Source organism: Papaver somniferum, chromosome 10, assembly GCF_003573695.1.
Source record: "Papaver somniferum cultivar HN1 chromosome 10, ASM357369v1, whole genome shotgun sequence".
NCBI lineage: Eukaryota > Viridiplantae > Streptophyta > Magnoliopsida > Ranunculales > Papaveraceae > Papaver > Papaver somniferum.
The window spans coordinates 24515416-24532221 of record NC_039367.1 but is presented as its reverse complement, the minus strand read 5'-3'; the positions used below and the strand labels follow the sequence as shown (position 1 = coordinate 24532221).

Sequence of the window (16806 nt, the reverse complement as noted above, 5' to 3'; positions counted from 1 at the left end):
GATTGATGTTATCTGACACGTATTGAAGCTTTTTAATCCTTGCCTCCTTCGCAATATAGTCCGCTGATGAGTTATTCCTCCTCTTAATATATTTCACTTTAGCTTGAGGAAGATCTTCCAGTATTTTCCTAATTTCTTGCAAGGTATTTTCTGCTGGCCACGAACCGTATGTGCTTACCTTATTTAAGTTGTCCGCCAAAGCTTTACAGTCAGTAACAATGAAGACGCTGGATAATATGTTTTCCTTTAACCATGTGACCGCCTTTAATAATGATTTTGCTTCTACATGGAAAGCTGATGTTTCCCATTCCGAGCCCGCAGATAGGTGCATGAAAATTTTCTCGTCAACTGAATATAGAATGAAAGCATATCCCATCAACAAATCCTCTTTCTTGAAAGATGCATCAATGAAGATTATCCAATCCGAACTTAGGTTGGACCAAGTGTAGTTGGTAGAAATTTTCTGTTGAGTATTTACTTTACTTTGAATGATATTTGTCGGGGAACATTGAAGGAAATTATTGATTTGCCCAATTAGGTTGATCGGGTCTGGGTTAATTTTCTCAAAGACTACCGAGCATCTATATTTCCAGAGGAACCAAAGAGTGGTAGAATTTTTACTTGAAATTGGCTCAGGTTATCCTCCGATATCCACCATTTAACCCAGGAAATAATTGAACTGGGAATGAAATTGGAGAGAATATTATTTAGGGATAATCCAAACCAGACTACTCTGGCAAACGGCCACTCACAGAACACATGGGATTATGTTTCCTGCGCTTGATTATTGCATAACCTGCAAATCGGGTCTATGTCCTTGTTATGTGCTCCTAGTCTAGCGAAGGTTGGTAGAACTTTTTGAGATAGTTTCAAGATGAAAAGTCTTATTCTAGGAATAGCCTGCATTTTCCAATTCTTATTCCATGGGAAATCTTGGCAGTTATCAATGTCTTGATCCTGATTGGCTAGAAAGTTATAAACATTTTTTGCCGAGAATTTACCTGAATGATGATGGCGCCATCTGATGATGTCTTGTTCTTGATTCCTTGGATTTAGAGCTTGTATTTTAATCCTAACTTCTTGGGAAAAGAATTGATTTATCTTTTCCTGACCTCACTTATTTTGATTCGTAATTAATTTTTGAACTCTTGTTGGCGCCTGATCTTGAGCGTTGGGAACTATTGGGATTATATCTGTGTTCGAAACGCATCTGTCTTCCCAAATTTTCACCGAAGCTCCGTTTTTGACTTGCCAAACGTAGTTACTTTTTATTAGCTCTAAACCTTTTTGTATACTGGTCCAAATCCAAGACAAATTCGAAGTTCTGGATTTTTCTAGAGGGTACGAGTTTGGGAAATATTTTGCTTTTAACAGTTTGACCCATAATTGGTCATGTTCGGTGACCAGTCTACTTGCTAGTTTAGTGAGAAGAGCAAAGTTAAAATGATGAGGGTTTTTAATTCCTTGCCCACATTGGAAAATGGGCTTACAAATACCCTTCCAAGCTTTTATAGATCCTCCTTTTCTTTTTTCCCGTCTTTTTTCCACCAGAAGTTTTTCTCATTCTTTTTGAACTATGATTTTAGGCATACCAAAAACTTTCAAGGCATACAAAATAGTTTTCACATCCTAGGTGACCTTATAAGGGGTATCTATTGGGTAGTTCAATTACCTATATACCCTTGAACCTAAAATCAAAAAATAAACTATCCTAAACATCTCTTCTTCTTCCTCCAGCTAAACCACCTTCCTTTTCTCTTAGATTTTTTTTCTCATCACTGTAATTAATTATCGATTCATGAAAATTTGATCATCGGTTAAATTGAATTATATAATGGATCGTACAAAAAAAAAAAAAGCAAACGGCAGGTGTTCTAAATCCTCTTCCAATCCATGAATTAAAGAAGAAGAACCAATTAAAGATGAAGGTGTAAAAACTATAATTGAACCGGAAATTGAATCAGAAATTCAACCATTAGAAGCTCCAAATACTTAAATGAGGATAAGAAGGTATTCCCTATAAACCCAATCTTTTATTTGTTGTTTTTCATGGATTGAATGGGTTAAATTGCTAAAAACTTAGGGTTTTTGACGGTTACAGTAGCGGGTTCGGCTGATAATTGAGTTGAGTTTTGAGTCGAACTGTTCTTGAAATTTCACCCTGAAAATGTCTATGAACAGTTCGGCTAAACCGTAAATGTCAATTTTTAGCCGAACCCCAAAATGTGTATTGAATACGTCCCAGAACAGTGTCAGGTTCGGCTAATACCTTGCAAACCTTCCCGGCCGAACCTGAGAAGTGAAATTTACCCCAGGTGGTTGTCAGGTTCGGCTGATTCGATTAGATCACTTTCAAGCCGAACCTCTCTCTATAAACACTTCGAAAATATTGATTTGCAGGTTCTAGGTTCGGCTAGCTCGTGTTGTTGAGTTATCAGCCGAATCTTCTCTTTGCATACTCAAGTTTTTCGATCTTGTTTTGGCCATAACTTTTTCGTCCGATGTCGGAATGACCTCATTCTTTTTTCATTGTGTTTTTATTTTCATTCTCTTGAAGTTGAATATATGATCTAATTAATTTTAATGAGTTTAATGTGGACCTTGGTATTCTCCATCATTAGACTTCACTTTCTTAACACTTTTAGTAATTTCCACTTTTTTATTTGGTTCATCCTATGAAAAGGCTGCACAATAGAAAACATAGGTAATAAAAAGCCTAACCCCTAAATGTGTATGAATTTAAGTGTTTCATGAAAAATCAGTATCATGTTCGGCTGATGTGATTTTTTGAATATGAGGCGAACTTGGAAAAATATATAGTTCGGCTGATACCATATTTAGAGTAAGAACCGAACCTAACTCTCAGGAATAAGTTCGGCTTGTTATTAGACTTTAATATAAGCCGAACTAGGATCTTTCAAATAGGTTGGAAGTTGGAAAATGAAGGTTCGGCGTATAACGTTAACAAATTCAGCTAGCCGAACTGTTCATCAATTTAGTGGGTTCAGCTTATATTTTAAGCCGAACATAGTCCTGGTTCGCCGAACCATGATGAAAAAAATACAATTTTTTGATGATTTCAAGCTACAAAAGTGAGATTAAACATAAAATTGAAGTGTACATGTGTGTTAGAAGCATTGGGTTCCTCATCTATGTATTCATCATATGGATTTGGCTCATAAAAATCATCTTCTTGAGTTTGAGTTTGAGTTTGAGTTTGTGTAAAATCATTCTCACAATCTAAGAAATCAGCCATTTCTGGATCATTGTTGTAGTTGATAGGTATTTTCTTAGGTTTTTTAGATAAAGAATGACCCTCCTCATCCTCCATTGAATCAAGAAGACAAATTTTCTCACTTTCTCCTTCTCTCCTTCTCACTAAAAACTTTGATATTTTTTTCCCAAATTTTTTCATCTAAACAAACCTTTGTAATTCTGAAAATTATCTTAATCACTAAACAAAAATTTTAATCACTAATCCAGATTACTAACACTAACACTAACACTAATACGTAAAGGGTAGATTTGCCATTAAAAAAAGTTTTAGTTAAGGGAATTTTTGATTTTTTTATTTCACATCCTTTTTTATCTTAATTCAGTATGCCTAATAAGATTTCAGTATGCCCAAAATCATAAGTTTTTTGCCTTGTACTTGATAGTTTTTTTATTTTGTACGTATTCTCATTCTTTTAATATAATCTCACGGTTCAAAAAAATATAATATTAAAAACGCAAATGTGCGATGATTTTGTTTCGTTTATTTTTTTTCTTAGTACAGTATCAAAAAGTTGGGAAAACTATATATACCACAAACAATGACATCGGTTGATGTTGCATTGTTGCTGACTAGTTTTGCCACCTTCTAAAACATCGAAAAGTGAGAGACGTACGCTTCTAAATCATGTGAAGCTGTAACAAATAAATAAAATAAACATGGAACCTGGTCATGCGTGAAGAAGTGTCTACCAGGGAATGCGCATAAAAGAGAGAAAGGAATAGGAATTTGTTCAATATTCAAGAGGGGAGAGAGCGAATACAAATTACAAAAAGAATCATGATGATTATACCATGATACCCTAGCTCCTTGTGAAACCTCTGACAGAATGAGTTTTGTCGTTAGCATTTTTCTCATTTGTTCTAATTTTATTTTGATGTTGATATTTGAGATATCAACTTCTCGGGCAATAAATTAAAAAGCAGAAATTCAAATTCATAGGAATATATGGAAGCATCAACCAGGTTGAAATCTTAAATTAACTTGAACAAGAGTGTGATAGATGCAACTTGAAGTAAAAAACAAAAGCGCAGAAACCTAGTTTTAGATAGAAAAGATGACATGGTAGTACTAGAGGCAACAAGAGTTGTAAATATTTTATATGGAGAAGCTTAGTACCCAGTTCACGGAGATCAGATTGGTGGTGGAATTTCCGCTCACCTTTTTCATACCTTAGTACTCAGTTCATAGAGATGAGAGAGGTAATATTCGATATACTTGAGGTGACTGTTCAACCTAGACCCATTGACGAAAAAATACTTACCCAAGACTTGATGTTTGATGCTTATGTACAGGAAGAAGAAATGGAACTCTAAACTAGAGTTAGACATAAAAAAGAAAAGCAAGAGACTCATTGGGTAGCTGCAAGTTCTTCCTCTGCTTCACGAAGTAGCTTTTCATTGGTAACAATTGCAGCATTAGTCACATTAGCTTTAGTTGCAACTTCTGCAACTTCAGCTACAAGCCGTTCCTGAATAGCTGCATGTGCCTGGGCTTCTACCCGCAGTAGGACCAGATTCCTTCGCAGTTTAGCAATAACGCTTGGAAGTCGCGCCCGCCGAGCATTTACCTTGGTCTCAAATTCCTTCAAAAGAACTTCCATCCAATTAACATTGAAGTTCAGACGTTGAGCAGAAGCTATTACCTTACCCCACCCTTTTAACTTCTCCGCAGAAGGAGGAACTTGCTCAGCTTTAGTCTTATCATCGGCAATTTGCAACAGGCTGCGAGTCAAAGAAACCAATGTGTTCATCTCGGGAAGGACTTCCATAGTAGGAATGTGACCATGGTTTTTCACAATCTCCGTGTACACGGCCTCATGTTCTGGAGGAACCCAAAAATCGTACACCAGGACATAGCCGCCACAACCAATCAGTGAATCACGCTCAACCAACTGCTCAAACATAAAAGTCCTTCTGCTTTGACCAGAGAACTGAGCAGTGGAACCTAGATCATTCGAGACAAGAGGAACACCTTGATCGGTCCTAGAGGGAGTACTTAAAGCAGCTAGAGAGGCAATACTACTCTTGCGGCGTTTGGTCCTGCCATCTTTGCTGGCGCCTTTCTTAGCCTCATGAACCTCATGCTTTCTCATAGCTGAAACCTCAAAAATAAAATTACAAAGAGAGATAAGAAAAATAAAGGACTTTAGACAAACACATCAATAAACATTCCGTCCCAACCCATTCATCCCAGTTGTTGATGATGATGGTTTTTTCATTTATAGAAGTCAAAATCCGTTATCAGCCAGACATACTGGATTTTCTTGCCTGTACCCTGCTGTTTTAGTTTAAACTCCTCTTGCAGTTTCTTGTTCTCTTCAGTGAATTTCAACAAATGTTCCGCGCCAACCCAATCATATATTACTAAGCCAAACTTGAAAATTTAAAGACAGTAATATCACGAAAATTAGATTCCTTTTACTTTTTACTCAATGTACAATCTATTATGATTCCACTGCATGATGGGAAGGCATAAGAAATCTATTAAGTACCACTATTTAACTAGACACTAAACCCATGTTTCTTTATGGCACTGTCAACAAAATGAATTTTACACAAGTTTTTCTTATACCAACTATATTTAGTTAAAAGGCACAGAACTCATACACAGGAAACTGCAGAAATAAGGGTATGTCCGATGATAGGTAAGAGCGAGAAAGAAAGAAAGAACAGTTAAGTATGAGTTAACTTGCATATCCCACACACAAGTCAATAAATTTCTTTAAGACTAAGGTAAAAAGAGCATAAATTCACTTTCTGTTCCAACCCTGCAAAAGAAAGATAGTGTTTTAATAATAGAAGGGTGACCAATCATTCAATTTCTCAACTTTGTTTAGTTAGCAGTAAAACAGTTAACTAGAAAATAAAATAAGCACCAGCTCAAAAGAAAAACAAATTTAAAAGAAAATAAAAAACTTTACTCACAAGGTAATGGATAAAATATCTCTTTTCCTCCGTATCATCAACTTTCTGCATCTTAACTTTTAGGACCTTCATGAACAAATGAAGTATATGTAAGCCATGATAGAACCTAAATAATGATTCAACAGAAGGTAACAAAACCTGTAATTGACACATCGAATAACACATGCTTACTTTATTCTTTCTGAAGAACAAGAAATGTAATTCAGATTTTATAAGGTATGAATTATAACTATACGGTAAAAATTATTTCTTTGTTGATGATGCAGGCGGCTCTCTTGTGGGGACTAAAAGTGATTCCATTTAATCTGCTATTCAGAAAATAGTGTTCCCTAAGCAAGAAGTAACTCCAAATCCAATATCCCTACAAATTCTTCCATTTTACTGCACTGTGACTAGGAATTTGGCCAGCGTTCAATTTGGCCAGCAAGGGGTCAGCCATTACTAGTTAAGAATCGCATTACTTAGAGATGACGAATGGTAGAAACCTAAACCAGTCCATCACCAAATAAATATAGAACTTTCAGTAATTTCAGTTCAATCAATATGAGAAAACCTAAAATTAGATACAACTACATGTTCAAAACCCTAGATGTAAGCAGAAATTGAAAGTATGATAATTCATTTCAAACAAATGTTTCTTTTCATTCAGATAAAATTTCACCCTTCAAACATTTTCAGTAACAAATTCTGGCCTAAGATTGAAAAAATTAGGGGTTTTCTATGTTACGAACCTTCGCATCGTGAATATGAGGACCGTGATAAGCAAAAACTATTTCACCTTCAGTATATTCAGAAATACCTAAGGAAGAAGGATCTGCTTCACAACTAGTATTCGCAGAATAATCACCGACCACATCGGCGTCTGTTTCTTGTTGAACACCTCCTGATTTAGGGCAACCGATTTTGGCGGGAAGATTAGTGAGAGTGGTGTAGGATAATAATGTTACTTGATCTGTGTTTTCTTTGATGATAAAGGTATTTTTTTCTGAGAAGATTTGGAAATTAGGATGACGAGGGTTTTGCATTTGCCGCCTAAAATAACGGGGTAGTAAAGATGAAGGGGGAAATTTGAGTTTGGTGGTTTTTAGGTGGTCCCATGTCTGGTTAGTCCTTTAGAAACGTTTTTACTGTTTGGTCCATAATTATTTAAAAATATTAAGTAAATCAAAATATTCTTCCGTGTTAATTCCAATTTATTTTTTGTAGCAGTCTATTCATCAAAATGAAGTCCTGCTAATTTCTACTTAATTTTTCAGAAAACCTATATGAAATCAGAGTTCATTCCAGAAATGAGCTCCTGATAAAAACCTATATAAACCAGAGTTCATTCCAGAAATGAACTCCTGATAAAAACATATAAACCAGCGTTCATTCCAGAAATGAACTCCTGATAAAAACCTATATGAAACCAGAGTTCATTCCATAAATGAACTCCTGATAAAACCTATATAAACCAGAGTTCATTCCAGAAATGAACTCCTGATAAAAATATATAAATCAGAGTTCATTCCAGAAATGAACTCCTGATAAAAACAGATTTCATTTGTAAAAATGAACAACATCGTCGTCATCATCTTCATCTTCTTCGACGTCTTCAACAACAGCAGCAGCATCGTATTCATCGTCTTCATCGTCTTCATCATATTTATCGTTTTCATCATCTTTAACAGAAGCATCAAAACAAAAAAGAAACAAAAGAAACGCAAAAAATTTCATCGCCTTCATCATCTTCATCGACTTCAACATCATCATCGCAGCATCAATACCAGTAAAGAAGAAAAACCCTATAAAAATCCATCGTTCATCATCTTCTTCAGCAACAAATCTTTATAAAAACTGTGTAAATCAATCACCGTCTTCAACAGCAACAGATCTCGAAGTCTTCATCATCTTCGTCGTCTTCACAGTAGCAGATCAAATCTTTCAATCAAGATTCATTGTCTGCAACAACAAAAAAACAGCAGCAGAAAGAAAAAGAAAAAAAAATGGATAGAAGAGAAACCAGATCTGAAATAAAGAGGAGAGAGAAAGTAAATCTGAGAATGAGATATTTTCTACTAATATATGTGGTCACCCTAGGACCAAACCATTATTTTCTAGGACCAAACAATAATATATATAAGGGTATTTATGCCACTACAAGATGACAATTACATCATCCATGACGTCATCCTAAGATCAAACCATTATTTCTATGACCAAACTATAATATATTTTTCCAAAAAGGACTAAACAGACACATGACTGAGTCAACTGGACTAGACTCATCTTAATATATTATTTCTAGGACCATTAGATGTTTCCTACATTTTAGTTTGGTCCTTATTTATTCAAAAATAAATAAATAAAGATATCTAAGTTCCAACATATTCTTTTCTCGTCTTTGATTTAATGTCACTTATTCACGTGATAGTTGTATGTAATGCTATCTTCTTTTTTGTCTCTCTTACTCTTTATTACTGTTGACTAATTTTTCTTTCTTCTCAACATAGAAAAAAAAATCTTAAAACTTCAAATATCTCTCAAATCATAAGTCGAAAACTAATAGAGGGTTTTCCGGGTTACCCCTTGGATAATTAGCATATTTGCATTACCCCCTAATAATTCGAAATAAGCAAAACATCCCTTCTATTAGTTCCTACCTGACATCCGAGTTAAGTGATCATGTGTAAGACACGTGCTGACAAATTAAAATTGTTAGAGCATAGCTCGGTTGAGCCCACCAAGCGTTGGTGTGTCAAGTTTGGTTGTCATATTTTAGTATTAAAACTCATCTAGAGTCGTTTGATTAATTACTAGAGTCAACTTCGTTTAGGTTAGACTAGAAAATCTAGGAATGTTGAGAGTTACACTCCGAAGACCTGAAGAATGTGAAGAAGTAACGACTACAACGAAGACATCATCCTTCCACTTGAGGTTAGTAATACTGACTTGACTTGTTTCCATTCCTAACGTATCTTTCAAGTCGCTTTGTATTGAAAACATAACACACGAGCTATATTTATGACATTCTAGTGATTAGACTTGGTCATAGCATTACGATCAAAGTATCAAGGAATTATATTGAATTACGAAGTATAACGCTTATCTTTTGAACTTCTTAAATATGACATCAACATATTTGATGTATATAGTTATTTGATTATGCGTGGGATATATGTACGATTTCATCCTAGGAAACTACGTATTATTATATTGGTTTAAGGAAGTAGATGTATGAACTTATTGCATAATCGAAAAAGGAAATCATAAATGTGTTGGTCCGGTTTTCATTGAAGATTATTTGGATGACCAATACAAGACGACAAGGTAGAACCAATCTTAACTTATATTGAGAATCAATGTAGAACCGGGGATAGCCTATATTGTGTGACAAGGTATAACTGATCCTAACTAGTATTGGGAGACAATGTATAACCGGTCATAGCCTATATTGAGTGACATGGTATAACCTATCTTAACTAGTTTTGGGAAGCATGGTATAACCGATCATAACCTATATCTGGCGATATGGTACAACTGATCCTAACTTGTATTGGGAAGCAAGGTATAACCGGTTCTAACTTAGTTTGGGAATCATGGTAGAACCAGTCCAAGAGCGAAACCGAGTTTCCAATATTCACATATTTCTTTATGTTGTGTGTGAATTTGGAATTAGGATTTGCTAAGATAGGAAACTTCTAAATGTAGACATCATTTGAACATGTGTGTAACTCTTATCATTAATTGTTCAAAGATATTCCTTGATGTTGAAGGTGATCCAAACCGAAATATTGAAAAACATTTAATTATGATTTTCGATTTTATATGTTTTAATTACCAGCAATTAAATCATATACTCTAGAAAAGTGTTGATGGGTGAAAACAATTTTCTTGTTTTTTTAGGAAAGCGGAGACTCGAGCGTGCGGGCGGAGACTTTTCGAACGAGTAAATTTCCTAAACCTTTTTCAAACAGATGCACTGCACGGGAGTGCTTTAAGTTTAAAAGATCAATCTGTATGAATCCAGCCTAAACTAAGAAAATGGACGTTCCATAGTCAATTCGGTCACTAAAAGGGATGAGGGTCGATCTATAGGAGGGAAGCTGAGAAGTGTATGAGATCAAGAATTGTGAATGTGTTGATGATTTTTGCCAGTTGGTGAACGGTTGAGTTCAGATGAGATGAGTTTTTGATCGATTGAGTAATAATTTCTTGTTGGTCGAAATTGTCGTTGTTCAATTATGGATTCAGAAACTTATTTATATTGCAAGAATGGTAGACACATTGATCCAAGTAAGTGTGACGGTTGATGGAGTGAAATATTGGGAAGTGATAAATCGGGGTTAAACCAGTTCCACGTCGTGCAGAGACTTGGTTGATTTTCCATCCACTACTTTGCTAACTCCCTTAACTGCTTGCACGACTTAATCATATTTATCATCGTGGGTATACACACGTGCCATAGGCCACCATACCAAAACCCTAGTAAATATCCCCCCATGTGACGTGATTGATGTCTCATGAATGTTGAGTCTGCAAGGAAGATGTGTATTTAATTAGTCAGTTGTTGACTTGACTAGATGATGAGTCTTAGCCTTGATGAGTCGAGCATAATGAACGAATGTGGTATGCTCTGAGACTCATGGATTGAGCATAAAGTGTCAGTTGAGACAAAATAATGGAAAGACGTTGAGTCTTGATGAATTGTGATATATCATTTTACCAGTGGAGGTAATAATGATATTTTGAAAATTTGGATCGAGCGTCCGATGAGATTTCTCGATCAAGGATTTATTTTGATATGTCGAGTATTTTTGACAGGAAATCACAGATATTGTTGAATTATGCAGAATTCTCATTTCTGATCTAATATATCATGAATGATCGAATGACAAAATAGGAATCAGAAATATTGGATGGCCGTCCGTTCGAACCATGTTGCTCAGTCGAGCAGTAGCAGGACCAAACATTAAATATGGATTAAAATATTAATTGCTGGATAAATATGAGAAATATTTCTCGGTCAAGCAATCAAGTATTGATAGTTGAATCAATATCGCTGGAACCCAGATGGTCATGTATTTTGCTAACTCAAGAAATTTAGTGTTGATAGATGAGCAACGCAAATATTGCTCGTATGAGCAAATATTGCTCGTTTGAGCAAAATTACTCGATTCATGAACTATTGGTAGCGGGACCGAATAAAATATTAATTAAAAATACTGGTAGCTGGACCGAATATTATATAATTAATTAGGATGTTGATTGGTGGATCAACATAAATTTATTAGTGTTTGAACTTGCTTAGAATTATGCTTTGCAGAGCATTTGGTTTGAAGCCCTAATTTTGATCGATTGTTGATCAATAGATGATTTATTGAAAATCAATCATGAGTGAGATAGGGAACGTCTATATGAGATGGTGGGACGACCATGCAGTTCCCAGGTGCTCGAATGAGGTTGCACCAAAGCCCTTTGTAGACCAGTTGATGAAAGGATGATTAAATGCTCGTTTAATCATTATTAAGATAGTGCTCGTCTGAGCATTAGGTGGTAAAACCTAATTATGAAAAAAGAGGGACCGACTGAGGGGTATGAAACCGTCCCTTAGTTTTTTTGGGACCAATTGATGGTCGATTGATCAAATTCCAAGTTGTTTGGAAAGAGTTTGAACCCGATATGAATTATAAACGATTAATTAGGTCAAAATCATAGAAGGGTGTGGGGCCGGCTTTTGCAAGCCAAAGTGCCGACCTTGGTCGGTCAAGGTAGCATGCCCGTGTCACCATATTTTCCATGACCCAATTCTAAAAATCTTGATATTTTCTGGTGTGCGTTCGAGAAATATTTTGGATTTTCAGAAGAGTTTGATTTTGACTGAAACTCTCGATTTTGCTTGAATGAGCAAGTAGAACTTTGCTCGTGCGACTAATATTTTGAGAATATTAAAATAATAATATTTTAATATTTGTCGTGAAAAGCCCGGACGGTCGTGGACCATTTGTTTTTTTGGCTTTTTTGGATGTTTGAGCAAAATTGGAGAAATGTGGAAAAACTAGGCTTTTTTGCTCAAACGAGGGAATTTCATGAGATGATGAGAGAAGAAATAATAATAAAATAAAGAATTAGGGAGGTGTGGGACCGGCCACGGCCAAGCATGGACGGCTGGCCAGTGATCCCGGTCCGGTGACGCTTTTTCCTATTTTATATTATTAATTTTCATTGTGTGAGAAAATATGGAGAAACTAGGAGTTTTGCTCAAACGAGGAAGTTTGCTCAAACAAAGGAGTTTTCATGAGACATAAAAAATAATAAAATAGGTTAAAATAAAATAAATAAAGAGGCGGACTGGCTACGGTGGGATGAACGGCCGGTCGATGAGCATGGTCCTGTGCGCCTCTTGTTTATTTTATTTTATATTATTTTATATCCTATTTTGCATAGGTTTCCTCGTTCGTCCATATTTTTGAATGCTCGTTTGTGCATGTGGGTACTCACTTATGCATATTTGGGTGCTCGTTCGTGCATTATTGTTAAGTACAGTCGCACCATTTTCTCGGGCTTACTCGGTGCCGGCCTTAATGCCCGAAAAGTGAATATCTATTACTAATCATGGAATTCAGTTGAGAATAAGCCATGAACCGGAGTAATGAGATAAAATAGATTATTTTCTAGGAATTCAGTTGATGAATGTTGCGTTAGAATTAATCTATGAATGGATCTTTACTAGCATGCAACATGTCTATGAGCGTTTATTCGAGAATCGATGTATGATATGGTAGACACATCATACTCGTTCTGAATATTAATTTTGTTGTCAGGGAACATTGAGACATCCTGAAGACATTAATGCTCTATACTAGCATGCAATAAGCCTAGGATCCATCCAATTGTTATCGATTCCTATACAGAAGTATTGATGAAATATGCGAAGTGTTGAAAGCTTAGTTGAGAGGCTTTAGGGATCAAATATTCATGCGTACTTTGAGAGGGTGTATACTTAGTCAGAGATTGTGAAATGAGTTTTCACAAAACCTAAAATATGAGTTTCACATACGCGTCAGAAGCCGTGTCAGAAATATCCAAGATCATGATTGTACGATTTTAGCAATTGTCGAAATCCACTATCAACATTAAGTCCCCTGCTTAGTGAAGGAAAGTTATGTTCCACAGTAAGCACTGGATGGTGATATTCCTAATTATAAACGAAATATGCAATTGAACTTAATCGTAAAAGATGTTACCAGAATCCTCGATTTGCTCCAATGATGTCGTGCACGAGCGATAGTTTGAATGAGGCACCGCTGATTTGGGTGGTCGAACGTCGAACAACAGAAGAAAAAAATCCGCCGGAGCCTTGCCACCGGCGGCGTTACCGTTCGGCCGTTTTCCGTCCAACTCCGACATGTGCGTTTTTTTTTTGAATGTTCATGAGTTGGTCATAAAAAAAAATTCTATATATGTATATATGCATGCGTGAGTTTTCACAAAAGTTTGCTTTAGGAAATGAATGTACCTCCGTCCGTTCATAAAAGAAACGAAAAATAATCCTTGATATAAGAGAGATATATATTTTTTGAATAGATATGATCTAATTTTAGTGAAGAAAATTTTGTCAATGAGCTTTCACGAAAAAGAAAATTTTATTTTGAATATGCGGACTTTCACAAAATAAAATAGACTCTCGTTCCATAATTATTCACGCCCAAAATAATATTTTTTTACATGAGTTTGCTCACGGTTTTTTTTGTAAAATCAAATTTTGATTTTTGAACAATTGTTAAAAGTATGCCGAAATTTTCACAATTTGATAATGGACGTCTGTCCAAAATTTTAAGAAGTTAGTGGATGCTCACACAATAAAATTTACGTGAGTTGTTCACGGTTTCGTATAAAATCAAGTTTTGATTTCTGAATAATGAACTTTTCTCGTCTTTGCAGGTTTGAATAAATGAGCAAATTCTCGAAGCTTTTGCATTATAATCACCATTGTTAGTGAAATTGTAAACATGTAAGAGCTGGATTGTTATCGCTATTGGTAGACGATGATGTGTGCATCCTTACTATTTCATTACTGCGCGGTTCATTGCTTTGTTGAAATTTTCATCTTATATGAATGATATACTAAAGTGGAAGTGTTGTATGGATGTCACAACTACTTTGCAGGGATGTCTGATTCCAGCTATGATGACACTTCTATTGATTGAGAAGAGGAAGAAGTATCTGAAATTAAGAAAACTTCAAAGACGGATGATGACTTCTTCGTAATTCAGTACAGACACGAAAACGTTTCCCAGGTTCTTCATTTCTCCTTCTTGTGAATCCCATAGAAATTACTCAAAGAAAGTTGGTGTCTCCTCAAGCGATAATTCGATTTTGTCTGCAAGGTGGGCATTATTCTGCTTTACTTATAGAATTTAAGATTTCCCGAAAACCTTTAGCATAATTTTCTGGATGGGCGAGACATATGCTAGGTCATGATCACGTTAGAGCTACATTAGGTCGTGCACAAGTAATAGAGGCCATTTGAGCAGCTGGAGACATGTTTGTTTATCATGACATACGAGGTATAATATCCTTGCTCGCTCACCGGTGTATTCCTACTCACACTTTTGTATACAAATTGGGAGAATTCACCATCACGTTAGAGGACGTGGTAGTCTTGTTGCATCTTCCTGTTACATGTAATCTTCTTTAAGAGTTGTCAGCAGAAGAAAGTGTGATGTCCGAAACTCTAGAAGACAAGATGCATGACTTTAATAAATCCTTCAGCAAATGTTGTTATGCCCAATGGATGAGATATTGGTGTCCAAGAGATAAAGTTCCTGACAGGCCTGCTGACGGTTCATTAGCCATTGCTGCTTCCTTATCTTTGTGGTTGTCCAGGGATGTCCTTGAAAACAATGGACATTTTTTGAAACCATTTGTGATTCCTTTTGCTACTAAGATGGATAAAGGTGAGAGGCTTCCTGTTGGTATTCTGTTCTTGGGCTCATTGTTCTCCAACTTAGACTTCTTGGTTGTAGACTCCAGCGTTTCTAACGTCTTCATGAAAATTGAATCTTATATTAATTCAATGTTCCTCCAATCATTGTTGTGGGAGCGTTTCAATAATCATGCACCCATCCCTCATAGTGTCTTGGAAGTACCGAATGTTCATGTGCGCCGCAATTTCTTGGAGAAAGACAATGCCAGGATCTACGTTGGTTTACAAAATAACCCCGATCCAAGGTGTGCATCGTTGATTTATTAGACAACGAGACTGAATCCAATTTTCGTCCATGGGTATCCTTTCCTCCTCTTGTTTATCAGTTGATCACTTTTAATGCTGGAGAAAACATCACCTTGAAATATGGTACAGACCTCAGTGATGGTAAAAGATCTTTTATGCTGAGTTGTACTCCTGACCATTTTGTATTCGTAATGGGTGGAAACACTCTTATGGAAAAATACAAAATTGACAGAGCAGCACGACAGATGAGTCTTGACCAGTGTGTTCCTAATGTTCGAAAGAATAAACCATTGTTTAAGCAACTTAGAGCTTATTTAGATTGCACATACGTGGATGGATGCGAATATTTGTTTCCTTATTCTGATAGAGTCACATATGCAACTCCGGGTTATCTAGACTTATGGAACGGGCAACTCGAGCGTTTCCATGATTTTGTAATGGATGTTCAATCCCCAGCACAAGGACCTCCTACTGCTGAAATGACTTCTGCTCTCCCAAGATTGAAGCCAATCCCTAATGACAAACGAAAAATATTTCCTGGGTGTTCACAAGTAAGTATTTCTCTTGTCATTTTTGTAAAAGTATGAAAATTACTTGTTTAATCATTACATTAATTTTGTTATAGGATGGGCGTGTAGTGAGGCCTCGAATCGACGTAGATTTCATGGAGATTGAACCAAGTCCCCAGGTTGGTGAATCCAGAAGTAAGAATTATAGGATGTTACCGAACACTGTAAAGTCTCCAGCGGTCTCTTTGGTGAGTCATTAACGCTTCTTCTATCATGACTTTCTTGTTCGTGTTATTAGGATCACAAAAAAATGCTTGTTACCTTGTTTCAGAGTTTTGATCCATCAAGTATTGACGATCTCCGACTCACTCCGGTTGGGAAAGAAATTCACGGATCCAGTGCCATTGATGAAGAATAAATCGATGTAAGTACTTCTTTGCACAATCAATTATGATACTTCTTGATTGAAATAATAATGATTATTGTTCATGTATCCAGGAGGATATCCTCATGGATAAACAATATATTAATGACGTCCGTTCTTCCTCGGAAGATGGTGAGAAAGAGAATTCTCAAGACTCGGAGTCGATTGAGGGTAATAGTGCTCCTATTGGTGACACCGACATATTGATCCCTCGAACGGTTTAGATACCATTCAAGTAAGTGTCCATCTTGTATTTTTTTTCATAGGAATATATTATTGCTGATTTGTGAATGAATGAATGAAAAGTTTTGTCGAAATACGTCACCAGAAAATTCAGAATTTAGTCTTTAGGCAAAAACGTTGTAGAATCTTCGTCTGACATCATATTTTTACGATATACCCCAGTTTTCTTATGCCAAGGAAATTCCCTAGCTTTATAAAAGAAGAATTTTGGGTTT

At 35.9% G+C, this 16806-nt stretch overlaps 1 protein-coding gene across 1 annotated transcript; it reads right to left on the bottom strand.

Moving 5' to 3' along the window:
• Positions 1-4375: 4375 nt before the first annotated feature.
• On the bottom strand, positions 4376-7226 carry LOC113315415. The gene is made up of 3 exons (XM_026563694.1): positions 6933-7226; positions 6202-6267; positions 4376-5378 (listed from the first exon to the last, which is right to left on the bottom strand). Exons 1-3 carry the CDS (start codon positions 7224-7226, stop codon positions 4626-4628), a joined length of 1113 nt encoding a protein of 370 aa, XP_026419479.1. The 3' UTR covers positions 4376-4625.
• Positions 7227-16806: the final 9580 nt, after the last annotated feature.

Coding starts and splice junctions, on each gene's coding strand:
- LOC113315415 (XM_026563694.1), bottom strand. CDS start 7,226: ATGCAAAACCCTCGTCATCCTAATTTCCAAATCTTCTCAGAAAAAAAT. Junction 6,268..6,932: donor CTCATATTCACGATGCGAAG/GTTCGTAACATA, acceptor TTGTTCATGAAG/GTCCTAAAAGTTAAGATGCA. Junction 5,379..6,201: donor GATATTTTATCCATTACCTT/GTGAGTAAAGTT, acceptor TTTATTTTTGAG/GTTTCAGCTATGAGAAAGCA.